This window comes from Enoplosus armatus, chromosome 1 (genome assembly GCF_043641665.1).
Source record: "Enoplosus armatus isolate fEnoArm2 chromosome 1, fEnoArm2.hap1, whole genome shotgun sequence".
NCBI lineage: Eukaryota > Metazoa > Chordata > Actinopteri > Centrarchiformes > Enoplosidae > Enoplosus > Enoplosus armatus.
Window position 1 is genome coordinate 11342244 of NC_092180.1, and position 27982 is coordinate 11370225.

Here is a 27982-nt window from a genome sequence, read left to right on the forward strand (position 1 = left end):
ATGGAGTGGCGCCAGCAGACCAGTGTCAGCTGTGCAGACGCATTCAACGAGGCTCAACGCTGGATTGAGGTACATCTCTGTTTTGTTTTAATTTCGTTTTCTTTGTTTGCTTCAGAGACGTTTTTCTGTGCAAGCAACTATGAAGAGTTGTCCAGTCAGTCATTTAACCCCTTGTGGAGACAGGAAATGGTTCATGTTAGTCAGTGGCGCTCATTTCAGCCATGAAACATCACTTGTCCATTGTTTGGATCAGACTCAACCCTCCATAAACCTAACGTGAGGCACCTTTACAGACTTATCTTGAGTTCAAATGCAAAATCCACCTTGATGAGACTCGCACACAGAGCCCTGTGTGATATATCTTCTGTGGCTGTCCAGATAAAAATGATTTGACTGCAGGACTCAAAGAGCTTCAGAGGGAAATGCACATGAAGGAAGGCAGATAATGAGGTCATGTTTAGAAGAAAAGAGAAATTGAAAATGTGCAGCAGCAGCAGGCCTTACACTATGAGTTCTGCCCACTGAGATGTGATGTACTGGCTGTTAGATTAGTCGGTAAATTTGCTCTTGGCACACTTGCTGTGGTTAACGTGACAGGCACATGGGGTAGGCAGGTTTTGCCATGCACACATTGTGAAGGATGTGGTTTTATAGCAATGCCTTTTCTAGGTTGTTATAGGCTGCTCCTGTCAACATTGTAGAAGTTGTAATCCTAAAATCATAACCAATGAATACAACTTGTAGACTCTGGGCACTGAATGCAGCACCTCTAAATAGGACCATTAACATCAATTGTGTCTGAGTGGATCATTATGAGAATTCTGTCCAGAGCTCTCCTGGCAGTGAGCCCATGCCAATTTTACCCCGTCCATTTTCCTGCACTGACGGATGAAAGGATGGATGAACAGTGATGAGGCGTGTGTGTTAGACAGGAGGGAAGCAGGGCATGCTGCTTTTTAAAGTAATGGTAAATGGTGTCATAAACTCTTTCTTGTGCCAAAACAGCAATGTGAATGTGTTGGCACTAATGTTCAGTGTTGCAGATTGCAGGATAATAAGCCTCCATATATTCACGTGTCTAGAAATTGTTGCTGTTTGTCATTAGCGCATTAGCGTAGCGTACCAGCAGCAATTACACGTAAATGTTTGCTCAATGCCTTCTGGACTGGAGAAGATATAAGAATGGATCGGCCTCCTCTACATTATGTAAACAGGCCGTTTAGTTTCTGGTGAAACGGGATAAGCACAGTCCAATATTTAAGCAGGTGTTCTGTTTTAGAACGGTGCCAGTCATCTGATTAAATGACCCTTTTAATTTAACTAGGGCTGCAACTAGTGATTATTTCCATTATCGATTAATCTGCCAATTGTTAATCAGTTTGTCTACAGAGTAGTGAAAATCGCCGGTTCTAATTTCTTAGAGCCAAAATCCAAAGATATTCACTTTACTTTCATGTGTGGCACATACAAGATTCATATACTCACATTTGAGAAGGTGGAACCAGCAAATGTTTGGCTTTTTTGCTGAAAAAATGACTAAAACGATGATTTGATTAATCGACTAATCGTTGAAGCTCTAAGTTTTACAGTATTCCATTGACTACATGTTAGAATTGGATCACATAGATTCAGTAATGATGCCTGTATTCTTATCCCGGGTGAGATGCTTGCTGTGTTTGATCCTTTTTAGACTTGGGGAAACTCACTTTAACAAATGAAGCTGTCTAGAGAAGTTTGCAGATCACACATAAAAACATATTGTTGGAATCCATTGAATCTGTGGTTCATAGGAGCAATTGTTTATTGAAATGACCAATTAAAGTCTTGGTGCTGCAGAACAGACAGCGTCTTGACCACATGATTGTGTTTTATTGTGTTAACCTGGCACTGCATTGTTGGTCTGATTCCGCCGAGAAGCTCTCCGCTCCATGCCCGGTGCCCAGTTCTACTGAAAACGAATTGTGATCATGGATTCCTGGGGGGACTAATTAGTGAGAAGAATAGCCTTTTGGGGCCCTCTGTTAGTTATGGAGCCGAACCTTAATAGCCCCATTTTTATGTCCTCATTACAAACTCCCCTTGCCTTGTGCTAGCTTCTGCCATGTAAAATCATTTAGGTTATGTTGTATTATTTGATTGGACCAAAAACATGTTTAGAATTGTATGTGGGAATGCTAGTGCACTTACATGTTTACATTTTTTATGGCCCATTGTTTTTCTTGGTAGATATATTATTATTAATTTTGTATAGAGAGATCATTTAAGTCTTGCTTTTGTACAGTAGTTGGTGGCTTTTTCAGCTGTTTAGGTTACATCTTAACATCGTCCAGCTCCCTTAATTTACTCTTTGTTTTACTGTTGAGAACCACTACAAAAAAGGGAAATGTTTGCATTGTAGACCGAATAATTATTTTAATTAACTTCAACCAGGATTTGTTTTCCAAATTTTTGTCGTAGTTGTTTTTTTTCACTGGCTGCAGCTTTATGTGTCTTTTTACCAGGATTGCATAAAGGACCAGCTCATTCTTCAACAGTTGAACCAAACAGTTTAGTTAAAATACTTTTAACACTGTATCAACCACACTGCAATTTATGAGCTGTGTTGGTTTAAGTCTAATTTTCATTATTTATTTTTTTTCTCCACTGGTAGATGCAGTGCTTTGTACTACTTGTGTCAACACTAAAGCAGTTTGTGCTGTTATTAGAGACACATTGGAGCCCGTATAAAATATTGCAGGACCAACACTGGATTTTTGAGGCTGATGTCAATATTTGAGAGTTTGAAAAAATATAATAGCGATAATCTGCCAGTATTCATTTTTTTAAAGAGATATGTAGCATAAACATTTTATGTGTGAGAATTGCGATAATTTGTACCGAGAGGGATGTTTTACAGTTGACAAATAAACTTTAAAGTGCTTTTCTGCACTGACATTTCTTATCTGCTGACGTATATGCCAGTGCCAACATGCTAATACATATTAGCGAATAATAAAAACTAATATCGGACAGGCTCTAGTATAAAATCCTTTGTGAATTGTGTTAACATTGAGATACCATCCACTCGAATGTGTCATCATATTACTTGAGCATCCTACTTGTCGACATCTGCAGGCTACACCAGTTAAAATAACGTAATGTAATTGCAACAACACATGCAGTAGTGTAGTGTAAGTTTTACTGTGTGGAAAAGTTTTGATGGCTTTTTAGGTTCCAACTGTTGAAGACTGTCTGACTGACTCCAGGTGTGTATTTGAAAGCAGCACTCTTAGAAAACTGGAAAACAAATCTCACCAGTAAAATACAGTCGGCAAAGAAACTTTGAACACACGGATGTTGATGGAAAATAAATGCACCTGGATAAATTCTAAACAGTGTATTTATTTATTTTTTAGGAAGTGACTGGAAAATCTTTTGGTTGCAACGACTTCCGTGCTGCCTTAGAGAATGGAGTCCTGCTTTGCGAGTGAGTAATGATGTTCAAACTTTGATGTTTTGGGACTTTTACAAAAGTCATGCTCTTCTTTTAGAGAATTCAGTTCAAGCTAAATTACTGTGTAAACCTATGGTTAGAGAGTGTAGTCAGGCTAAGTTAACAGCATAGCTTCAGCAGCAGCCCTGAACCAACTCTACAAAAAATTGTAATATCCAATTCTGCTCTCGGGAGGTTCCTCAATATCTCTAAACATGCCTATAAGTTGAGGTAAACAAAAAAATTAAGGATAAAGGCATATCCCAATAATAAAATTACATGTAATACAGACCATCAGATAAGATCACTGTTTCTATACCATCTACAGCCATTTTCTTCCAAAGCACACTCATAACATAACAGCTGGCTTTTATAACATCAGCTTGCAGCAACAAAAGAACAACGAGGCCAACAAATGAGGCAATTGGGCAACAAGTCTAGGCTAGTAGCCCAGAAGACTAGTTATGGAAGTTAGCTTAAAGCTCTTGGTTCTTTGTCTAAGATGCAATCAAACTGGTTTATAAGTGAGTTTTTTTTAATGTAATTTCTTTAGTAGAAGTTATAGTCAGGATAATTAGCTCTACTCTATTTAGCTTCTTTAGGGACACTGATGATACAAAATACGTATTGGTTTTCAAATATGTGCAGCATAAAGCTTGAATATTTGTAAACTGTTTGCTGATTTGTTTTGTTTTTTTATTTAATTTTTTTCCACATATAGCTTGATCAACCAGTTGAAACCTGGCATCATTAAGAGAGTAAACAGGCTTTCTACTCCCATCGCCGGCCTGGTGAGTGTTGCGTTTTACAGTTCGTACTGTGTGTGTGTGTTTAACACTGTAGCCTGGCTTTGTGGTGCAGGGGATGTTTTCTTTACCCTTGAGAGTCGAACAATATGGAGGGCATCTGTAAATATTTGAGTCCTGTAGACAATTGTATTATACCCAATAAAAACCCACATTTTAAAAGCTTTTCGTAGATGTGGTACATAAGGAAATAAGAAAGCACCTGCTATCCCGGAAGTTTTGACACACTGTGGTTTCCTGTTAAAGGCGCAGAGAGACAGTGTTGTCACAATATGAATGATCTTGAAACTGCATTTCAGTGCGACAGCCCAACTGCCGAATATGTAAAGTTGTGTTTTTCTTTTTTTGGGGCATAAATGCAAATGGAGATTTTTATTTTGGCCTCAGGCTATGTTTCGATGGCTTCATACAAGTATAATTGCCAAAATTGCCCAAAGCAAGGGCAGGGGAAGATCAATTGCAACCTCCCATCAGAGGCCAATAAATAGACAGAGGCCAACAGTGGATGCTGGAGTGATGGTGGGGTGTGAGATGCAGATGCAGCAGAGAATCAGCAGTAACTTTGACAGCCTAAAGGACCATACTGGTGGTTTTTGCATATTTTAACCTTTTAACCACCAATTAAATATATTTTACATTTCTGATATTTTAAAGCACAAGTATTTACATTGATTTTCTAGCCTTCAAGTAGACATTTAAATAAGTACAGAATAAATAAATAATTTGTAGAACTTTGAACATTTTTATTGTTGGTAAAGGTGCGTTATCTTTGCGTGGTCATTGGAATTTAGATTATATGTAATAAAGACTGTACACATCGGGATAAAGATTATTGGTCATTGTGGATATTCTTATTTTAAAACGAAAAGCAGTGCATGCATTCTGTGTATCAGTTCAGAATCACATCCTGCAGTTTGTGTATTTGCCACTAGAGAATGCCAAAGCATTTTCTGACTAACCCTCCTTATCTAAGTGAGAGAGCCTACATTTATGATGTACCTAAAATGACCCCCCCCCCTTTTTTTCCCAAAAACATTGTGACTTCCAAAAGTGGCTGTACACTTATGATGACAATGACAAACCAACAATAACTAAGGTAAAACTGACATTGTAATGCTAAGTGATCCTGTTCTCAGTATTTGCTTTGCTTGGCTAAGGTTTTGATCACTGCTTCTTAGGTTGTGTCGTCATCTGGGATCTGAAGCAGTGGTTGTGAAAGTCTCAAATGGGGCAACTTAGCTAGCTGCTAACAGAGCTAGAAGGAGAAGACTGGTGTTATTTTTCCTTCAAGAAACCGTCTTTAACTAAGCATTATGTTACAGGCTGTACCTAGCAGTGCAAGTTTAATGTTTCCAAACAGCCAAGTTTAATCAACTCCCACAACATCATCAACAACCTCCTCTGATTCTATACCAGTTTTCTGCATGCTCACATGTTTTGAACTCTGTCATTTTGCTGTCTATGTAACTTGAATCTCCAGGATAACGTGAATGTATTCCTGAAAGCCTGTGGGAAACTGGGACTGAATGTGTCACAGCTGTTTCATCCAGGAGACCTGCAGGATCTGTCCACTCGTGCAACACTCCGGTACAACTGTCCAAAGCTACAGATGCTCATGCCAGCATATAGAAGCACGCCTTTACTTATAGAGTTCAACTCATTTGACTAATGTGATATTGTCAGTTCGATTTGGCTGCAATGTGTTTGTTGTTAGGATCTGTTTAGGAGGCTTAAAGCCTTTTTAAATGAGTGGTTTTACTCCTAAAACACGTACTGTTATGTGTTGTCAGTCGATCAAATACAGTGAAATATATATCCATAATGTCTGAAATACGTTTTCTGTATTGGCTGTGTTGAGCATGTTTAACACTAAGGTATTTTTACTGCAATACCTGTACTGGAAAAGGTGTATAGTTGAGTTTCACAGCTGCTTTGCATTTAAAAGGTATGAGCTTTGTCTGACAAGCTGCTGCTTTATACGAGCTGATGGCCTGTTCTCTATGAATTCTGATAAGTAGCTGATTAGTAGAGCCTTGCAAATGAGATGGCCTGAGACGTCACAGTAGGTTTTTTTTCCCCCTAACAGCTCTCTATCTTGTTTACAGTACACGTCATTGCATTTTAGTGATGTAACTGTATGTGCAGTCATACTGTAAACTGCAGCTTGATAAGCATCACTCTTCTATATAGTTACTTATTTGTTTTTCCTTTTTATTAGGCGAGATGAAAGCAACAGAAGGCTCAAAAATGTAAGTTTGACCATGATGACTACTCCATTTATTCTCCTCCTCAACTGTTTTTTTTCTATCTTTCCTATATTTTCCTGATTCCATCTCTTGGCCAATGAGTTTTAAAACCTTAAAGGAAACTGTCCTGCTCCACTTAACCTAGCAAAGGACCCCTAACACTACCACTGCATTCACCCACCTGGGAGATAGTCCATGGTCAACATCCTATTTGTCAACCCAGTTACCAGTAACTGTGGTGCACAGGTTCAAACATCCCACCAGCATCAAGACTCATCCAGAATCAGAGTGATGATGATGATGAAGGAGGTTGTTTTGTCGATTTTGAGTTTGGGGCTCATTCTAATAATCTGGCATTAAACCCTAGATCGTCTGTGCCAAAAGGTAGTTATGTTTTATCACTATGCCTTAAACTGCATTTGTAAACTCCCCTCTCCCAACTGCAATAAGTATGTGTGTGTTCTACATATGTGGAACATGTGAGTACTGCATGTGTACACGCTTGCGTGCTCTGCTGGTATTTTACATGTTTCGAAGCTCATGAGTTTGTTTGGTTATCTGGGAAGCCTCATTTGAATCACACAATAGCTGACAACATGGACTCGGTAATGAGGCTGTTTGTCAGAGCACTCTTTCTTTGAAATGGGTGTAGCATTTTTCCTTTTGAATTAACCAATTAGGGTCAATTTGCGTCCATTGAAATCCACAGTTGTCCTGCAGCTCTCCAACCAGATAACAACAAATAATTGAAGACGAGTTATTCATACAGTACATTTTTAAAGTTCCAAAACAGAGCTGAGTGTTGCTGTTTTTGCATAGTGTGGAATTGTGTTCACATGTACTGTTGCTCCCTAAACAAAAGAGGATTACATTCAGATTCTTTATTTGGAGTTTTTTAATAAGCCTGTGTTAGCTAAATTATTTCAGTTATTCGGTTTTCTTCCTTTTTACAGTTAACCTCAGTGTAAGCATGTTCTATAGATGTGTCTGCTAATGCCAGAAAGTAACCTAAATCGGCATCTCTTATTAATATGACAAGGATGAAATGAGCTGATGATGTTTTTAGTCTAGCAAGTTTTGTCTCATTTAAACTTGATACATGAAGTGTATGAGTTTTGTGTTCATGACTGCACATGTCAAGAATACTGTAGATCGGGGGAAAATTGCCTCTACAAATACACCTAGGAGTTGTTTTTCTAAATCTTTTAAAATGGGGAAAAAATGCCAAATGTATTATTTACAATGATTATTAATTAAAACTTCATAGATTTCAGCTGGGTTGATTTGGGGGGAAATAATAAGGTTGATATTTGGGTCAAATGTATCATAGTTCCTTTGTGATGCCTATTTCAGTACATGTACATCGATCTGCACGTGGAGTGTAAAGGACATATACAGTATTTGATGATATTTTCTGTCATTTTTGTCACGACAGAGCAGCCTAATTCACTAATTGTCGTTGCTGCAGCATAAAAATATTTGATAATGTGTGTATTATTTTAATATAGTGGGGTCACATTATGAACCTTTTAAATCCACCCTCCTCTTACTTTTTTATTTATTCCTAAAATATAAAGCATGAGCCTTTGTTGCACAACACTGATGTGAATAATTGTTGACAGGATTTGATGAGTGACTTAAGAGTTCTGAAATAATTAATAAATAAAATCATACATGGCAAACAATACCTTGTTTAAAATAGGATTAGCCTGTGATGATCTTTTGCGTGCAGTGTAATGATTTGCTTGGCATGAGGTAGGTGGCAAGCTAATGGAGAATAATGAACACATCCTGTCCCTGTGCTTAAGACTGACATAAGACCTTAACGCTGGTTTACTCTCAGGTTGTACAAATAAAACTAAAACCAATTTTAGCTTCAGTGGCTCGAACATGCTTAAATAACCAACAGAATTGCTTATTAATGATAAACTGCATCTTACAGTGGGTCTCTGTACAACATTTGGGCAGAAAATTGGTTACCCTTACATTTCCACTATACAATGACACTGATGGCTAAAACTCAGATATCTGTATTCAGTGAATGCTTTCTAATGACTGGAAAGCTACAGACACTGATCGAGCATAATGGGGAATCCATACAGACACCTTTTTTGCCACTCACACAGTTTTCATCCTTTTCATCTGACTAGCGTTATCCTATAAAGTATTTAGTCAATTCAATCATCTCTTGAGGCCCTACATGGATTTTTTTCAATCTGCTGACTGCTCTGTGATGACTTTGTTAAGATACAGATAGAGAAATTCTGACACATATCCCTTAGCAACGTAGGCAGCTGCTCTGCAAGGGAGAAAAGCAGTCCATCAAAGAAATATCCCCTCGCCTCAAGGCAAATGAGAAATACATTGTGTCCAAAACGCTTTGCTTGCTGAAATAATTAAACACAACTAAATGCCAGGAAGAGGGCCTGTATTTCAGAGGACTCACTGTCTTTACTAAGGGTCAGGTGTTCGACGGTCAAAAGTATTTGGTACCAGTGTTTTAAGCTGTCTCGTAAAGGCCACATGCCTCGCCTCACCAGTATTTCCTATGGCTGATGCTATGAGCAAAGAGCATCATATACTGCAGTATAGAAGGGAAAAACAAATTCTGTATTTGTGTTTTTGGGAAGACTAATTTTCCAACATTTTTAGCCAGGCTAGCAGCATGTCTCTATAGGGATGGCAATGTCACCTTTTTTCCCAGACGGAAATATTTCAAAAATGATTGGATGGATTGGCACAAAACTTGGTGTAGGCATTCATGATTTCCAGAGAATGAATCCTAACGAATTTGTTCATTCCTTGACTTTTTATCTCACTCCATCATCAGGTCGAAACTGTAATTTGTCCAACACCAAATTACCAAATGCTGGTAGAACAAATGACATTCCCATCAACCTCAGCTTGTGTTTAGTGCTAATTAGCAAATGTTAGCATGTCAACACATTAAACTAAGATGGTCAACATTATACCTGCTTAACATCATCATGTTAGCATTGTCATTGTTTGCAAGCTGACATTAGCATTTAATTTCAAGCACTGCTGTGCGTAATTCTAGCCTTACAGAGCCGTTGGCATGGCAGGAGACTCCTAGTTGTGTTAATGCGAGACTATACACATCCTTTTAACAACGTCTGTGTTTTTTTATCTTGTCTTCAGAGAACAAATTTCTAAAAGTTTTCTGAATGCAGTACTACTCAGTGTTTTATTTCACAGCATATCCTTCTCCTTGGTTCAACTGAAAACGTAATGTTGCCAGGCACAGATTGATTGTCAATTCTCTGCTATGAGAGAAGGGGGGCTGCAAAATGACAGGGTCCCACTCTGCAGCGTTTCACTAGGAAGATGCTAGTCTTTCTAAATTGCTGATGGCCACTTTGTTAGAGTGGTAGGGAGGGCTGCCAGTGAGGTTAACCTTGTTTTCTCCTGTTTTTAGTTTGGCAAGTCATTGTAACTTTTCATTGATTTGTTAGGTGATATATTTTTACTACATGAATTAAAGCCTTTTTTTTTGTTTATGATGGCCTTACCTATCCTGGTGCCAATCCTAATCTGCCAGATTTAAATAAAGAAATGTATAAATTGAATTTATAGGAAACCCTACACTTGCACTCCTTTTCAGCAGGGAAGGAGAGAGAAGTGGTCTGTGTGTGTGGTTGGATTTGTGTACTCCATACATGTCTTTGTCCACTCTTTCTCAGGTTCTGATCACAATCTACTGGTTGGGTCGCAAGGCTCACCTAGACGCATTCTACACTGGTCCTCCACTTATCTTCAAGGCCTTTGAAGGGTTGTTGGGTTTGGCCTTGTCCAAGGTAAGCTGCTCATCTAGGCTTTTAACACAGTTGTTGCCCTTTTATTTATTTCTTTTAATCTACATTAACCCTGCCTTCTAAATCCAGGCTCTGGATGAGGGCAGTAATGCGTTTGTGAAAGACAGCGGGTACAGGGAGTGCTGGTACCCAGAGAGGGAGGAATGTCGGCACATGAGACCGAGCTATAAGCTGGCGAATTCTGTGGATAGCATCAACTCTCTGGACTCACGAGCCCTCCGCCCAAACAGTGAAGGTACGGTACAATCTCCTTCTAGTCAATAATATGTGCACACCACAACGCCCGAAGTGTGAATTCCTTTTTGTTTGGGTGTGGCGTTAAAGTTTATGCACTACAATTTGCTGAAATCACTTGGTAAGTCAAAAGTGACATCTTTTTCGTTTTGCTTTGAACTTCATTTGGATGCAGTAAGAGTTTCTGTTATGGCTCTTTTCTTTGTGCAAACTAACCCTGCTCATATTGATTCCATACAAACTGCTGTTGCAGCTTTTGCTATGGTGGCAGACATCACTTCCTATCCACAAACATTTTTTTCCTGAGAAGATCTGCCTGCTACAGTCAATCTGCAAAAGAGCATGCCAAAATGGAGATGTAATTAAAAAAAACTCATAAATTTGCGACTCCATATGCAACCATGTCGTTACGCTTGATCAGCCTAATTTTGTTGGATCAACAACATTGTGAAAGCTGCTGATCCTCATACACAATGTGTAATTTGTCTGCAGTCTGCCGTGCTTGGTCTCAGTGCACGTCAGTGATAGATTGTGGCAAGTTCCACACTGTGGTGATAAAAGTGTGTGCGATGAGAGAGGGTAAAATACTTGGCACTGTACTCTTTAGAGGCTTGGCTGTTTGAAGACTCAGTCACCCTATAAAGGTTCTTCACCGTTTGTTCCGATATTTAGACTTGTATTTTAACCGTAATGCATTCTTGGCTCTTGGCTTTTAGCTTATGTTTCCCCTACTTGTTCTCTAAACTTTTGTCTTTTCTGTTGCTCATTTTCCACGTGTTTGTGCGGTCTGAAGGCTGTGGAAGTGACGCAGAAGCTGAGCAGGTGTTCAAGATGGAGACCACACAGACCTCAACCCAGCGAAACAAAGGTTATATCCCGCCGCCACTCCTACGGAGGAAACAAGGACGGGAGGAGAATGGAAGGGACTGCACTAGTCCACTCGCCAGGTACTGCAAATGTTTCGGCTTCTGTACACAGAAAGTTCACTCGCTGCGACTAACTCACTCATTCCCTAAAGGACTGTCTGCAGTCGATTTTATTTTTCTTTGAACGTTCAATTCTTCAGTCGAGTTAACATTTTTCTCTCTGTTCTTGTTTGAATTTGCGCATATATGCATACGAACAACTTAAACATACCCTAGAATGGAATTTCATTCTTATTAGTCCAGTCAGTGGAATTCTGACAATAGTAACATACATTAAAAGGGAAACAGCTGTCTTACTAATATTGTATGTGGCAAAAAAAAGGAGAGAAGTGGGTTAAATATCTATCATTAGTATAATGACATGGATTGTTTTTGGTTGAAACTCATTTTGTAGCAAATTTCACAGTTCTGTTAAGGACTGATCTGCTATCTGTCAGTTTGGAGTTTCTTTTTTCTTCACACTAAGCCCAAAATCAATGATCTTGGTGTTGACAGGCATGTATTCATGAACACAGCCGTCAGAAGTAGACAAATTCACTTTCAAACAACACACACTGAGTAATAATTGTTCATATTTTTATGGAATTTATCCTTTTATTATTTCTATCCTGCTAGAATTACATCAGAACTACTTTGTCAATCTAGACCAAGTGGCTGATGTCTGATACGTTTTTAGCACTTAAGTACCCTTTTGTAGTGAACATTTGGACTAAGAAGTTAACATGAAATTTCCTTTACTTCAAGGAGATATATTTTTTTTAAAACAACAATCACAACATAACTCTGAAGACTATGTCAGGGTGAGCACTACACTCGGTGGCAGATCACCAGGAGGGTCAGTTTGGCCAGCATCTCCCACATGACAGCAGTACTTCAACTGGCCAAAGTGCTCAACAAATAACAGGAACTTTTTTCAGAAGTGGATGAAGATATACAATTTTTGATTTGGCTGGCCAAGGTGTTGGCAGTAAGCTCTGTTCTCATCCTACTAGCCAGTTCAGCATGGAGCTGAGTGGATGTCAGAGTAATAACGGAGCCAAGCAGAGCACTACCACTCTACCTACTACTCCACTGCTTGGAAATTGAAAAGCGTTGTGTAACACTAACCTTGTCCTCAAATACCTGTGAATTTGCCTCCATGCAATCATCAGTCACACTTCTGCCTTCTTAACATTTTGGTGCAGCTTTGTGCGGTCAGATCATTTCTAAGATACTTGGTGTAACTATTTTATCCAAAGCGTCACCATCAGCTGTGAATAAACCATAGACGCGGGTGTACCACTCTTTGCTGCAGCATTGAAGATGCCCCTTTCTCTCCTCAACCACACCTCACTGTGTCTCCCACTGAGCGTGCCATCGATGAAGAGCTTTTCCTGCGAGCTCTGTGTGAGGAAGACTCAGAAGACGATTATACTGAGGCAGACCCTGTCCTAGATGACTTGTATTTCCGGCGAGTGCAGCAGACCCGTCATCAGACATCTACCAACTCCAACTACGGCCGCTTCTTACCCCAATATTGGACACCTGAAGAGGAGGTCCGCGTGCGCACGATTTACCTTGGCTCCCAGAGAAGACCCTGGTATCGTAAAATACAGGGCTTAAGGTCTGTTGGTTGTTTTTTACTGCTCTATGATGCAAGCCAGTGGAAGATTTACTCAAAACTGATACAAGCAAAGCTGAGGATGCATTTTTGTACTTTGCTATATGCTTGATGTGCAAAGTTGTTGACGCATTGCTTGAACAGCAAGCCATCTCGGTAACATTAAAGAAGCAAAAAACAACACATGGCTGAGTTTGCAGGCTGGAGTCTGACTTACTGCGCCTCCTTTGGTGAAATCTAATATGAACCTTTTTGTGTGTGGTGCTAAAATAACCTGCAGTGTAACATGATGGCATGTGCTTAAATGTCTTCTGTTGATTGCTTTATGCTATAGCGTTCAATAGTAGTTTATAAACCCAGCTTAACTACTCCAGCAAACTAAATCCTAGTTTGCTAGGCACAGAGAAATAGCTAGTGCAAGTTTGCAAGAAAGATGACTTAACTTAAAACGGCTGAACCAAACATCTTGCAAGTTGTTGTCTTATTTCTTTTCCTTAAAAGACTTCCTGTGTTATTTTATCTACTGTTAATCATGTTGTCATTTCATGCATCTGTTTCTTTTCTTTTCTTTGACTGTAGCCATAAAGCTTTGGATTCTACTGAGGAAGAGTTTGACTTCATTTCCTGGCTTGTGACATCTGCTACTCCACAAAGCATCTCCGCCACATCTGGAGAGCCTCAAAAGAATCTCTAAGCAACTCTCCCCAAGCCTGAACATTAACTCCTGTTCTGAATATCCATACCTAACACACACACCGTACACACTGTTCAGACTGTTGACAGTTGACACAAGCTCTAACACACCATCCTCTCATTATCCACTCATTATCTCGTTGTGTACCACAGTGGCAAAGTGCACCTGTTGTTTTTGCATTTGCAAATCTCTAATCCATCACCAAACTACATAATTGTGGTAAAGATATGCAAAATTTGCTCTGTTTATCAAATGGATGTTTTATGAAGTTGTCAGGTAAATTGAATGTGCTTTGAATTTGTACAATTACTGATTTAAAGTTTTCGAAAATACCGCATGTTGTATTATCTGGCATTTACTCTGGCACCTTTTCATAGCGCTGACGATGTGAGGACTTTTTAACAGCACCATGCTGAGTGACTCATTAGTTCATAATGGTTAAACAGATGACTCATGTGTTGTCATACTTTGTTAGCCATAACAGAAACATGTTATTTATAACACCTTTTCTGCCAGCACTAATGTTATCCAGTTTACTTTGTGTGTGAATGTGGCTTTGGTTTAGACAAATGGTTTCATAATGGGTCAATAAAAGTGACTAAAATATTGTGCAGCATTTGTGCATTGAATACACTCTTGTCTGCCAAGGTCTTCTGAGTGTTTGTGTGTGTTGTAGGTTTGCATTACAGTGGTGGCACTGCAGCCATATGTATCTATCAAATAACATTGCCTCTTTTGTAAGTAATGTATACCTGGTCATCGTTTGTTACTATGCTGTTAGTTCCTTTTGTCAAACCAGGTGCCTTTTTTAAAAAAAATATTTAGACGTATAATTGCGTTCATCAGTCTTCATGTCTGTTTCTTTGGTTCTGTAGAGCATATCAAATCCAGGTCAGACCTGAGAAACCTGTTCAGGTCAACCCTGGCTGGATTTGGTAAGTCCTGAAGTTTTGGGCATAAAATCAGAGCAAAGGAGACTGCTCTGGCTATGATTGCTGTGTTGCTGCTTCAGCTGGGCCGGATTTTGTTTGTATTTAGCTTACCTACAAAGGAAATTATGCTGCAGACATAATTTGCCTTTTCATAAAGATGGAACACTTGGTATACCTCCCACAGTTAATTTTCTGGGCAGAGACTTGACAGTAGAATTTATGACAAACTACAGCATCGTTTGTAATCACGGTCTTGGTTCCTCCCATCAAATTATGTCATAGGTTTGATATACCACCTGCTAAATGCTGCTGTAAGTTATTTGAATGTCACATCTGACATTCTCTGTTGCCCGCAGCACTGCCATTACTTGCTACAAGTCACGGCTGTTGTGTTATCCAGACAGCAACATCTGTTGCCATTTGTGCTGCTGCGTTACTTGACTTGCATGCTATTCTCCTGCTCGCACTTGGTTAAGGATTCTGTTGTTTGGATGCAGAATGTGCCGTGTTGCAGCTGTTAATACTGTGGCATACTGGCCCGTCATGTACTGTGTGTGTGTGTGTGGCATGTTTGTGTGCGCTGCATTGCAATACCACTGTTCATCATGCTTGTTCTGCTACATAGTGTTCTAAAGTGACACTTTCATGAAACTGCAGTGTTTTTTAAATAACATCTTTGTTTGCTCTGTAAATCCATTATTTATTTCCATGTTTTGCCTCTTTGTCTTTCTGAACCAGGAGCAAATCACTCAGTGACATCCCGATGGTATACCCTGTGCGTAAAGTTCCTGATGGGAACACCATTTATGATGTGGGGCAGGACGCTGGCATGGTACCGGAGTGGAATCAAGTAAACAAACGCAAGTGTAGCATTGCTGCCAAGGACAGTGAAGCTCAGTGGCAGGATGTAAGTCTTGAAAAAGCTTACAACAAAAAGATGTTGATGTAACAATCTCACTACAGGGTCTCTTTAGTAGCTGTTAGTGTGATATGCTCCAAAGCTCCTTACGGTCTTCAGCAGATGAAGTTTGCCCAGCTGTCATGGAACTGTAGATGCACTTTCAGGACTTCTCTTCCATGTTGATTTAAAAGTTGGGATTTAAAGTTTATTCTTTACCTTGATATAGCAGTCCTTTTACAGTTTAAGTGGTCCTGAAAGTTCTCAGAAAAGGGGAAATTTGACCATCTACAATTCCATAACAACTTGGCGAACTTCATCTGCTGATGAAGATTGTGTGATATGATCGAAAGCTCCAGAACAGCAACTGAATTAACCTTGAGGTGAGAATTGGCAGTACTGCATCTGAATATGGTCATGCCCTTCTTTTAAATTCTAGATTGTTTTGTCATCTACTAAAGAATGAACTCAAGTTTTCTGGAGTGAAATAAGTCAAAAGAAAATTTGTTTTCAGCCTTAAAATATTGATAACAACATTTCATTGTGCATATAAGCAACAGTGTTATTGGCTTATGCATTTGTTTCAGGACTTGACAAAGTGGAAGAACCGTCGCAGGAGCACTAAGTCTGACCTCCGCAGGAAGTCGCAAGACAGAGAGCATGTCATTACCCAGATGATCAACGGTGCTGTCACTAACTTTGAGAAGAATGAAGCAGGCGGACTGCTAAAGAGGTACAACCTGCTACAAATGTAATGGAAAATCTCACACTCCCAAAGAATTGATTTAAAGTGTGTATGAAAAGCTGCACTTAGCTTGATAACTGTTCAGTATGCCACAGTGAACACATGTAATATGACACACATCCTCCCCCCATCTTTTTTGCTTCCTTTTATTACATTGGCTCCTCTTCCCTTACATGCCAATCCCCCAGAGACCAGCAGTCACCACGCAGGCATAACCCTGCACCCCGTCCTTACTCCACCACTCCTCCATCGAAATCATCGAGCTCTGATCTCCGGCCACGTACTCGAGCTCTGCTGGCCCGCAGCTACGCCACTGAGACACCTTTCAGCCCCAAGGCTCCACTTAGCCCCCATAACTCAGCCCTCGCTCAGGTAAGTTATGTTCTGTTTTACCTCCCTGGCCTTAATGAAAGTCCCTGGCTGTGTTTACTTTAGTATACTTGTGGTGAAAATGCCTACATGAATGATAATAGAAAAGACTCCTCAGGTACAGGTGCAGTTGTGCGAGTCAAGGTGTTTAACATGACATATTAGATTTATTTTACATCGTTACATGACAAATGTCTAGCCAACGTTGACTTATTTCTTCTCAGGCATCTTCAGTTGGAGCCATGCCTGCATCTGATGGGAACATCTTGGGAGAGGAGACCCACTTTGCCTCCCTGGCTTCAGATGGAGCAGGAGTTACCACACCTTCTCTGGACTGCCCTTTCAGCTCCCAGACCCAAGTCAAAGCCCAGGGCAGCCCGGCTCCTTTCAAGCCCAAATCTGAGCTGGCCCAGCCAGAAAATGTTTTTACAAACCAAATCTCCACTCTGATCACAACTATACAGCCAAACAAAGTTCCAACTTTTTGCCCTGATGCAGTTAATCAGGCAGGAGTTGATGCTCTGGAGAACCACCAGAACCACAAGTCCCAGGAAGAGAGCCAGAAGACATCTTGGAAACCAACTGTGGAGCAAGGCAGGGGCCAGCAGGCTGCAGGCGTCTACAAGTACTTGTCCAGAACTGGGTCGTGGTCTGGCTCAGCCAGCCTTCCTCGTGGTTACCGGAGATCAGAGGGCTCATCCCGTCTCTCTGCTGCCATCACAGCCAGACCCTTTGGGAGCAAGCAGTCCAGGGTGTCCTCACTGCCGAGACTCTGCAATGTGAGTTCACTGGTCATCACCGCTATAGCACTGTTACTCTTTGAATGTATTGGAGTTCAACCAAATGGTCTCCACACAGTGACCATTAATTGGAAAAAGTAGGTGTTGTTTCCTGTCATGGCATCGACTTAAAGAACAAGTCTAAATTCCATGAAAAGACCAAAATTCTTCAAAAACGGGTCACAAAGACATGATTTTGATAGTAGTAGTTTTTAGCAAACTCTGCTCAAATGCTTACTCAAAATAAAATACAATGCCAATAATCATCATAACAAAGGGAGGAACATGTCACCCACTGCAACAGTGTGAATTATTGTTGCTTTTAATAGTTTTTGGACAACAATGGAGGTCTGTATTGTTCGTTAAATGAGATTTGTTGATCATAAGAAAAATATAAAATATCACCATTACATTGCTGTTTTAGTGGCTAATAACTTGGCATACATAAAACATTTACCCAGTCTTGTCAACCATTTTTTATAACCTACCACCCTCCTTCTCTACCGCCCACAGATAAAACTGGATCACTCTGTCTAATGAGTTTTTATATTACCAACAAGGCCACTTTTCAACAGCCCATCCCCATGATTCATTCAGGCTTTACATCCTGTTGCAACTTGAAATGTGTCCAGTTCTGATATCAAGACGCTCTCAAAATGCTGGTGATTACAGTGATGGATATGATGTTAGGACAGAGATAAACAGTAGATGGGTCTATGTGTTCCAAAAGCCGAGGAGCTTTTAAAGTAGACAGACCTGCCGGTTTTATTTTACAGTCTGGACGGTTATAATTTTGGCTCAATGGAAAGTTAGTGCTCAGGAGGGTGTAAAGAGACTTGTTTAGTCGTCCAAATAGACTCAAACTAGTTAATGTGATGAGAGTATTTCCTGTGTTTGTGTACTATATGTGAGTGAGCTTGTGTTACCTTTTTGTTTACTTGGATCGCCCTCCTCATTAATAATAGAAATGCTGCAGCACCATTGTGAGCAGTGTCAACTCACTGCAAGATTACATGTTATTTTCACATATGTCGGTTGGCTGTAGACATTCTGCACCAGAACTGTCAGTACAGTCACACATGCTGCAGAGTAAATGGTGCGATCAAATGTATCTGTACTGTCCTTCAATTGGCACATCTTGTTTTTGTTCATCTCCAGGTAGACAACAACCAGGGTGTGCTGTTGAAAAGTGAGAAAGAGGAATCTCTTTCTCCACCCCCCGAATCTTCGCTCAAAAGACAGACTGCGACTGCCCATCTGAAGGGTCCGTACCAGGCTTCAATCGGACAGAAGAAAGCTAACCAGGCGAAGCAGAATGGTACAGAACAGGGGGAGGAGGTGAAAGCTACTCTTTCCAGCCAGACCTCTTTCCAGACCAATGGTTATCACCATCAGCCCTACACCCAAACCCAGCAGCCTTACTCAAACCTGCCAGCCCACCACAATAAAAGCTCAACTCTCCCCTCTAATGCCAGCATTGACCCCCCTAAGGTATGTTTTATTTTTCAGCACACATTTGTACTTTATGTATATGCACTTAAGATGATCACTTATAAAACTGTGAACATCTTAGAAAGTTGTAATGTTTGGATCTAGGATTGAATTATGTTGATCAAACTGTACACTTCTAATCAGGGATTCAAATCAATTTCATTTATTAGTCAGTGACGGTGCCCGTCGATCAATAGAAAAACAACATAAGCCAAAGGTGTCTTCAAAGAACAAAGGCAACTGGGTGGAAAAATAATCACTTTTCAGTGTAGTTATAAGCTATTTTACTTGGTGCAGTGATCAGGCGCTGATCAATATCTGCTGATATTTGTTGTGACTTAATAAGTGACTGATCAAAATAACCAATTGTAAAGAAATATAGGCAAATAAATGCCACTCATGGTTTCCGCTGCTTGAGATGTCGTGATCAGACATGAGAGGCATGCAGAGGAGAAAGAGCTATCTAGAATTTTGACTAAGAAAGACAAAATTGCCTGCCATTTTGTATTTGAAAATACCAAGTTGTAATTAGTGATTGCTCTTATTAAAATAGCTTTCTATTCATGAAATGAGTAGATGGTAGTGTAGACCAAAACATTAATATTTTGGGCTGGAAAATAATGTGGTGAACATGCACACTCTTCTTTCACCCACACAAGGGTTTTCACTTATCTTGACTAATCAGACCTTCTCTCAGGACTGTTGGTTTGACCTTTTTCACAGCAGACATTTTGGCTTGTCATGGCAGGAAAAACAACAGAGTAATTGATAACATTTTAAAACAATTGTATTCTATTTAGGTGAGCTAGTTCCAGGGTCCTTGTATTGTGCATGCTGGCTCACTGTCATGTTTCACCTCTGCTTTTCCAAACGTCTGCCATGGAAAAGGTCTATTGACATTTCCCTCATTGTCCATAGCTCAGCCCAACTTCAACCTAATCAATCTAATCAGCAGAGTAAATGGAAACACCTGTGTGGGTGTGCAGGGCCTTTAAACAGTATGGCCCTAAACCACCTTATATGTGCAAATACACAGAGTTCTCTTTTTGAAGCTAATAATGTTCAGTCTTTTATGCTATGTTTGATATTCTGCCCTCCTTATTTGAGTAAATGGGGTTTGAAGAAAACGCCTTCCAAAGTAATGCTGTGCCACTATTAACTACAGCCACAAACTTTACAATGGCATTAAATCAGCATTTCTGACAACAAAACCTGAATATATAAACTTCACAAAGATGGCATGTGTTGCAGGGCTGCTGTGATGATTGCTCTGTATATTACACAATAAACTAGTCCTTCTGTATCTCTTACTATATTTGTTTCGCAGGCCTCTGAAGTATCTAATTTCCAGCAGGAAGCACAGGACATTGGATCACAGGGTGTCACCTTTTACGTGTGCTTGTGTGTGTGTTTCAGGTGGATCACAGTGACATGAGAGTGAGCCTTACTCTTAAACCCAACAGCAGACCAGACTTTGGTTTCCAGACTCATTGGGACTCCACAGGGGCGAGAGTCAAATCCATTCAACCTGGTAAGACTTTATTCAGCTATATTTAACTCTGGATTTCTAACATCACATTTATGGCACATACTATTTAGAATTCATTTTTTCCTTGAACCTTGTGTTGTGAAACAAGGACATTTTAGTGACAGGGATGGCAATGCTACGTTGTGCTCACAATGTTTAGTGTGTTTTTGCTTCTCCAAGAGGAAGTTTGTTCCAGCATCAACACAGACAGACCGAAACACAAAAAAATTATGTTCATGAGAGCAAAGACGAAGCAGCTTCTTATGTGGCTGGAAATGAGCAAAAAGTTACTTTTTTTATGCTTTCAGAAAGAGAAATGTCCTTTTATAGATTTTGATTATCCAAACAGATTATAGTGATGGTACGTGTGAACTGTTTCTTTTGTGTGCATTCACTATACATGCTTAAAACTACTTAAAACTCAACCTTGAATATTTAATAAGATGTGAGAGGAGGTGTCACTTACTCGCTGCTATGTAGTTTTGGCTTACTGGCCTACTTTTCAACTCTGAACAGCAACCTCATCCTCAATACTGCAGTTTGTTTCTCAGTTTGTGCTAAACAAATCATTTCTGGAGCTGATACCTTTTTTTTTTGCTGTCCCAGTTCTCACTTTTCATTTTCCTGATGCCTGTCCATCCCTCCTCAGGCAGTCCAGCGGAACTTTGCCAGCTGTGTGTGGACGATGAGATTGTGGCTATTAATGGAGTTGCGGTGGCACACATGAACTACAATCAGTGGAAGGATAAAATGTCATCTTCCCTGCAAACTGGCAGTCTGACCATGGACATTCGGCGCTATGGCAACAAGGGTAATATAATGAGCCAAAAAAGAGACATTTCTTGTCCCACCTCCTGAAATTATTTAACCTCCTAACTTCTAACCAGTGGTCTCAAACGTTGGTTTACAGTGTGGCCCTAGTTTTTTTTGATGGCTGGTTATTTTCATTAGATTGGAGCACCACTGAGGGGAGTCATCACAACCAGCCAGGCCAGAGCAGGATGACCCTCAATCTGACTGCTGCAGCGCCCATTCTGATAGGTTGCCCTGATCACCATGCCAACAGTGGTGCCTCTACAGAAACCACAGTCAGGAAAGTGTCCAAATTCAATGGGCAGACAGACAATGTGAGCAATGTTTTAGCCAGCAATCACTTGAATTCAAAAATGAATGCAGAGAGCTTCCTCTGAGAGTGCAGCTTAATTAGTGGTGTTCATCAGGTGAATCTTGGTGTTCTCTCACCTGCCCAGGTTTTACAAGGTAAAGTCATGCATGGAGAGCTTGCTGACAACCACAGGACAGCCAAAAGTAAAGGTAATAACAGGCATGGAGTGTGTAATAGCAATAACTTTACAAATCATAACATGTAATTTCTCACATTATCCGCCCTTCCTCTTCATGTAGATTTTAATGATATTACTAGGAAAAATCAGACAAGGAGGACAGAATTTTTCAAACACAAAGGTAAAATTCCAGTTTGAATTTAGACCCGTGTAGCAGCTTTGGTGGCTGGCGCTTGGCTTGGTTAATTGTTGGGTATTCATTAAAAGCAAATAAAATGCACATTTTCAGTAGTTTTTTTAAGAAGGGGCTGCTAATTAAAAGGAGTCAGTGGAGCTAATCAGTGATTTAAATGAGAAGTTTTATTTAGTACCACCATATTAACATCTGTCTAGCACTTTTAACAGTATCAAAGCAGCCTATCTATAAACTAACTAACAACTATTAAAGATGTAGCATTTCTATAAATGAATGTTAACCATTAATGTTTTTTGCAAACTGCCGGGCAAAAAAGTGCTTGTCTTGGCACAGCTTTACCTTGCAACCACAGAGCTGACAGCACTGATCATGTCCATAATGTACCGTGTGCGGTGTGCAACAGATGCTTCTTTTACTTATTGATCACTTGATTCTAATGTAAGTGATTTGTAATGCTGTCCTTTGTGGTTGTTAATGAATCTGATGCGTGTTCTTCCACAATGGCTTCTCTCTTCAGGCTCTGCAAGATTCAGCTCATGGGTTTACTTGTGTGGTAAATGTTTGCACTGTGTGTGGTGTTTTTTTTTTTTTAATTCTACTCTGAGCAACATGCTAGCGTCTAAAATCAGTTGCAGTGGAGCATCATCAACAAATGAACAAAGCAGATTTGTGTGGTCATACAGCATGTGGATACGCGTCTTTTTTCTTTTCTTTTTACTTTGGCATGCTTAACTCTTTGCTCAACTGTTTCTTTTTCAGTATTTACGTGCGGTATCTTTATGCTGGGGATACATTAGCAGAATTGCATTCATTTTGTCCAACATGTTTGTAGCTACTAGTGACTCTAGCAGGGCTGTATACTAGTGTTGTTACAGTGGCCTGCTGCTAACCTCCAGCGGTGGAGTCAGTGCAAACTGAGTTTGTGTTGATACTATTTCTGGCTACAGCTACACCAAAGGTTTTTGTGCTCCGTAGTAAGATGCTGAAAAATGTTTTCCAGAGGTCAGACGGACAAACAAAGTTATCTAGTGTGAAACCAGGGAAAGATGCACAAAAATCATCGGTCGTGTGTGATGTGGTGTATTTTTAAAATGCTTTGGATTCAATCTTCTAACGTGTCCCCAGCCTTTGTGTGGTGTATGTGTGACCTAATATGATATTACACACAACCTGATCATCTTAAGGAGATCTTTGCTGACCCATTATTTTCTCACACAGGAGGTTCAGAATCTGCAATATCTGATGTAAGTAACCACTTGATCAAAGGATGTTTGTATGCATGTTCAAACACAAGGTGTGTGTGAGAGTGTGTGTGTGTGAGTGTGTGAGAGATACTGCACTGTGATCATGTTTCAGCCTACAGTCTGTTTGTGCATCACCAGCTCCAGGTGCCATCCCTCAGCCCCTCCTCATCCAGCTGGTCGTGGGACCGTGAGGAGGATCGAAGGCGTCAGGAGAAGTGGCAGGAAGAACAGGAGCGCCTCCTACAGGTGAAGATTATTTTCCCAACACAGAACTAAGGAGGTAAACATTCCTTGTTACTCTTCATCAAAGTTTAAAGCAACATGTTTGTGTGTGTGCCTGTCTTTGTTTTTCAGGAGCAATACCAGCGTGACCAGGAGAGGCTGGAGGCAGAGTGGCAGAGGGCTCAACAAGATGCAATGGTGGGGGAGTCATGCAGGAAGTCAGGGGTAATGTTGAATGGCGTTCAGAGCCTTTTTTAATAATAACTGAATGATCATAAAAAAATGATTATATCAGATTTTCTTCTATAAAGTCACCTTTATAAAAAGAGCTCCTCAAATTTGGCCCCTGATTGACAGAACTTTGTTGTACTTGATTAACATTTTCATTACCATGCTGCCAGGAACAAGTGCAACCTGCTACCCTCACCTTTACAGCCAATTAGATGCACATTTTCTGGCTGTTTCCTGGCCCACATTAAATTTCAGTGTTTCAGATTTCTTTCTATAGAATTAAATTTCTTTTCTCATTTTTGCATTTATTGGAAGCAGAACACCTTTGAGGTGACCAATGGTGGGGAGAGCCCTGCCAGCACCCAGCTCCATGTGAATGGATTGAGAAGCAGAGAAGAAGAGCAGAGCCCTGACAGAGATAAGCTGAAGGACAAGTTTACTGAACAAACCTGGTAAATAAATGTTATTGTCAACTTTTCCATCTTTGCTGAGTCTAACAGTGTTACATATGGTACGATCATTGTGCTTACTATTGAATGTAAGGTTTGAGACGTTTTATTTCGCAAATTCTTTAAACATGACTTTTTTTTGACTCGTCATGATTTTTTTTCTACACTGCTGCTGAATCTGCTGTGCTTCCTGCTGCTTTTGCTGGGCCTTCACACTATTCATGCTGTACCTCAGGGCTGAGGAGTCCTGTGGCTTTGCTCAGCTGTCTCCTGCACACAGGTCAGAACAAGACTAGCTCAGTTTCCCTTTATTTTCAAACACTCAGTATGACTTGGTTACTGTATATAGTTCTTAATATTTAGCTTTGGGCATAAAGGTCCTAGTGTAGTATGTCTGCAAATAGCACAGTATTCTTTGTTATAAAATAACTAAAATATGAAGCAAGTGATTTGTAAATAATGGCCACCTAACAAAAATAGTCAACTACTGTTGTGAATGGATAAGCCACCTTGACGCCAACATCAGCATGCAGTCCAGTTTGGTGCACACCCTAAAAGCCTTATTTTTCTCAAAGATCCTTATTAGACATGAGCCCTTTTTTGTAGAATAATGTCGACTGTCTTTTTTTGTTCCTCCCATAGGGCAAAGTCCTTGTCTACCCCAGCATTAGCTGGCCCTCACAAACAGATAAGAGGTTAGTCTACCCTCTTCGTTATAATACTCCCCTCTGTTGTGGTGATGTGCTGGGCTAACCCCCCCAAACTTTGATTGGTTCAGGTGATGAGAGGAAAAGCAAAGGACAATCTGCGTCTAAGGTTGAGCACGAAAGGCAGCAGATTTTGGAGGAGATGAAGAAAAGGACTCAACTTCTGACCGACAACAGCTGGATACGTCAGCGCAGCAGCAGCTTTTACAAGGAACCAATATATGTTGGGGTTCCTCTGAAGAGGTGGGTGTATTTGTACCAAGTGCGACTCTGCTGCACCTTTTTAGGCAGCTATTTGTTTCACAAACTGTGGTTATGACATTTCTTCCCTGTCTTTTCCTTTTACCCCCTTACTACCATCTGTACTGTGACGTCATCTCTGCAGGCATGAGTCTCTGGACAACCTGGATACTTTGCGTCAGTCCCCTCTCTCGACTGCTACATTCAGTTACCCTCGTCCACACTCGGCTGCCGCAGGTTACTGTGCTCCGAGTAGGAACTCCTCCTCCCGCTACAGCACTGGCGCAATATTATCCCAGAGAAATGCATCCATGGACTCCTTTCATCATGGCAGGTAAATCATGCGAATACAGAGAATGTCTCTCTCGTGCATGTTGTAGTGTGTTATTTCCTTTGTCTTGTGATACATTTTGGCCTCACACTGTTAACATGTGCTGCCCCAGGATGATCAGTGGCAGGAGGACTTGCTGTGTGTGTGAGCGTGTCCTGGGTAGTGGGGCAGCCATGGTCATAGAGACCCTTAGTCTCTGCTTCCACCTCGCCTGTTTCCAGGTGAGAGGTCATGACTGGGTTAAGGTGCGGTCACAGTAGCTTCAATCCCTGCGATTACTTCACCTCTCATTCACTTCTATGGAAGCAGTACCTGTTTTGGTACGAGCACCGTCAGTCTCTCGAGTTCAACTTTGATCTGTGAGTTTACATGGATGTGCCAATAAAAACAGCGATAAGTTGTGTTTTGAAAAGGCAAAGTCAGTGTTCTTGTAGTGTACCGTCACCTTGTTTTGTACAATATTACACTACCAGGCTCAAAACCACGTAAAGTGCGCTTCCGTCCTCCTGTTTTTAGGGTTTAACATTTTAATTTTGTGCGTAAAAAATGAAACAAAATATAATTAATATAATGTAAAACAAAAATAAATAGATACTGTATAGACATACACAATAATAGAGAAATACATGAAACAAATTAACCATATTTCCATCATGTTTTCCACATAATGCTCTTTTTAATTACCTCATCTCGTTAGGCTGTCTTCTTCTGCAATGGTTTAATGGCACCAGACTGGCGAATTGGCGGCGATACATAAATAAATAAATAAATCAAACAGTAGTGAGTGGAAACATGCATTCATTTGCATTCAGTTTTCTTGAAATTCATTTAAACTTTGCGTTACATTTGGCTGGAAACTTGACTAGAGACTGCTTACACCATGATCTTTCTGCCCAATATGCATTACCTGCGACATCATTTTTTTTAGTGCGTATTTCATTTGAAAATGTAATTAGACGGGAGACTAATGTGACCACACCTTTTAGTAAGGTCAGCAGGAGTGTCATATCCGTAGTCTACTTCACAATCACATCAGCTTTACCTGCTAGCAGGAGCTTTTCTGCCACCTTTCTATGCTTCTATCTTTCCTAACCAGCCTGTTTCCTAGTCTGTGTAAGGCATCTGGCCTGGCGGTCATGTCTGGTGTGGTAGTCCTGTGTGTTTTTTCTCTATCGGTCTCTAGTTTTCTGCATATGATTGGTTGAGTAGAAGAAGCCAGCCCCGCTGTCCTGCTTCGCTTTTAGATCCTTATTGTGAAAATCTCACTGGCAGAGGACCCCCAGATTTAGTTGACCCAGGTTATTTAGCATGTAGATGTAAAAGTCGATTCACTTGTGCAACTCTCTGCTCCATATGAGTTACAGACGCACATAGCACTCATAGAATATTTATATATAATATGTGTTTTTATGCAAATACAAAGCTTAGTTGTTCTGTGCTTGGGTGGCGGACAATCTGGTGGTTTAGACACAAAAGGCCCACGTTACAGGTCAGCTGGATCTCTCTTAAATAGTCCTTTCTCACTTCTCCCTCCTCCTCTCAGTGTGTGGGCTGCCACCGACATCTCGGAGGAACTGAGACTGGAGTCCAGGTTCGAATCCGAAACAGGAAGCCCTACTGCGAGCCCTGCTATTTCCAACTTAAGTGTGAGTATTGGTCTTTGTGAGAAAATGACCTCAACTGATTCTCTCGGATACATATCTCACCTCATGTAGCTCATGTCACAAGCCTTCGCAGATTGTTGTATTGATTCAGCAGTGTCTGAGCAAAAAGCAAGTGCTCTTTTATGGACAGTTTCCTCTGAAAAACGGTGCTTAATCACTGTCCAGGAAACTTTCATTTTATTTGCAGGTAAAAATCAAACTCTATTTTTAATGATGTTTTATCAACATTTTAGCCACTGGTGCCCCCTCCATGTGACCAACATGCAGCACTCCACATTACAGAGGAAGCAGCCGAATCACTGGGAATTCCTGTTGGATAAAACATCGTCCACACAACCAAGCAATGACTTTTGTGTTGGATTAGTAATTGCTGGCAAAACTGTAAGTCTATGATGTGATGAAAATCTTGACAATCTGTGGATCCACAGGCAAAGTACACTCTTAATGGCTGTTTTTTAATCAAACATGGTTAATATGGGACGTTTACGTGTCATTTTCTTCTGCTAATTTGTTTTCAGGAAAAGATAGATTTAATATATGAAATAAAATAATGATGGGAATTATTAGTGTTTGATTTTGATTGTTTGCTTTTATTTTAATGTTAGTGTTGCTCTTTGTCCTATCCTTGTGTTATATATGATATTTGCCCAATAGTACGTTAAAGATATCAGATATTTCTTGTTGATGTAACCCATGTACGGAGGCACATTTTAACTTGTACTGAAGCACTTTCTGTTCTATTGTAATCTCACCAAGTGCACTTTGGGATAAATCGGTGGTATAAATAGCGCATGGAAATTGGCATCTTAACTGAAATATTTTTGTAAATAAAGTGCACTGAACATAATCTCTAAAGGTTTTT

At 40.3% G+C, this 27982-nt stretch overlaps 1 protein-coding gene across 1 annotated transcript; it reads left to right on the top strand.

Moving 5' to 3' along the window:
* On the top strand, positions 1-27967 carry lmo7b (LIM domain 7b). The gene is made up of 31 exons (XM_070909101.1): positions 1-69; positions 3396-3466; positions 4194-4263; positions 5759-5865; positions 6497-6527; positions 10226-10339; positions 10427-10592; positions 11385-11538; positions 14687-14746; positions 15482-15650; positions 16229-16374; positions 16575-16758; positions 16980-17534; positions 18693-19025; positions 20442-20556; positions 21203-21364; positions 21505-21680; positions 21804-21867; positions 21958-22017; positions 22550-22585; positions 23251-23276; positions 23415-23522; positions 23631-23723; positions 24045-24181; positions 24414-24458; positions 24821-24873; positions 24957-25128; positions 25271-25459; positions 25569-25677; positions 27000-27102; positions 27354-27967. Exons 1-31 carry the CDS (start codon positions 1-3, stop codon positions 27374-27376), a joined length of 3900 nt encoding a protein of 1299 aa, XP_070765202.1. The 3' UTR covers positions 27377-27967.
* The last annotated feature ends 15 nt before the right edge of the window (positions 27968-27982 follow it).

Coding starts and splice junctions, on each gene's coding strand:
- lmo7b (XM_070909101.1), top strand. CDS start 1: ATGGAGTGGCGCCAGCAGACCAGTGTCAGCTGTGCAGACGCATTCAAC. Junction 20,557..21,202: donor AGTCAAATCCATTCAACCTG/GTAAGACTTTAT, acceptor ATCCCTCCTCAG/GCAGTCCAGCGGAACTTTGC. Junction 25,460..25,568: donor GACTCCTTTCATCATGGCAG/GTAAATCATGCG, acceptor GTGCTGCCCCAG/GATGATCAGTGGCAGGAGGA.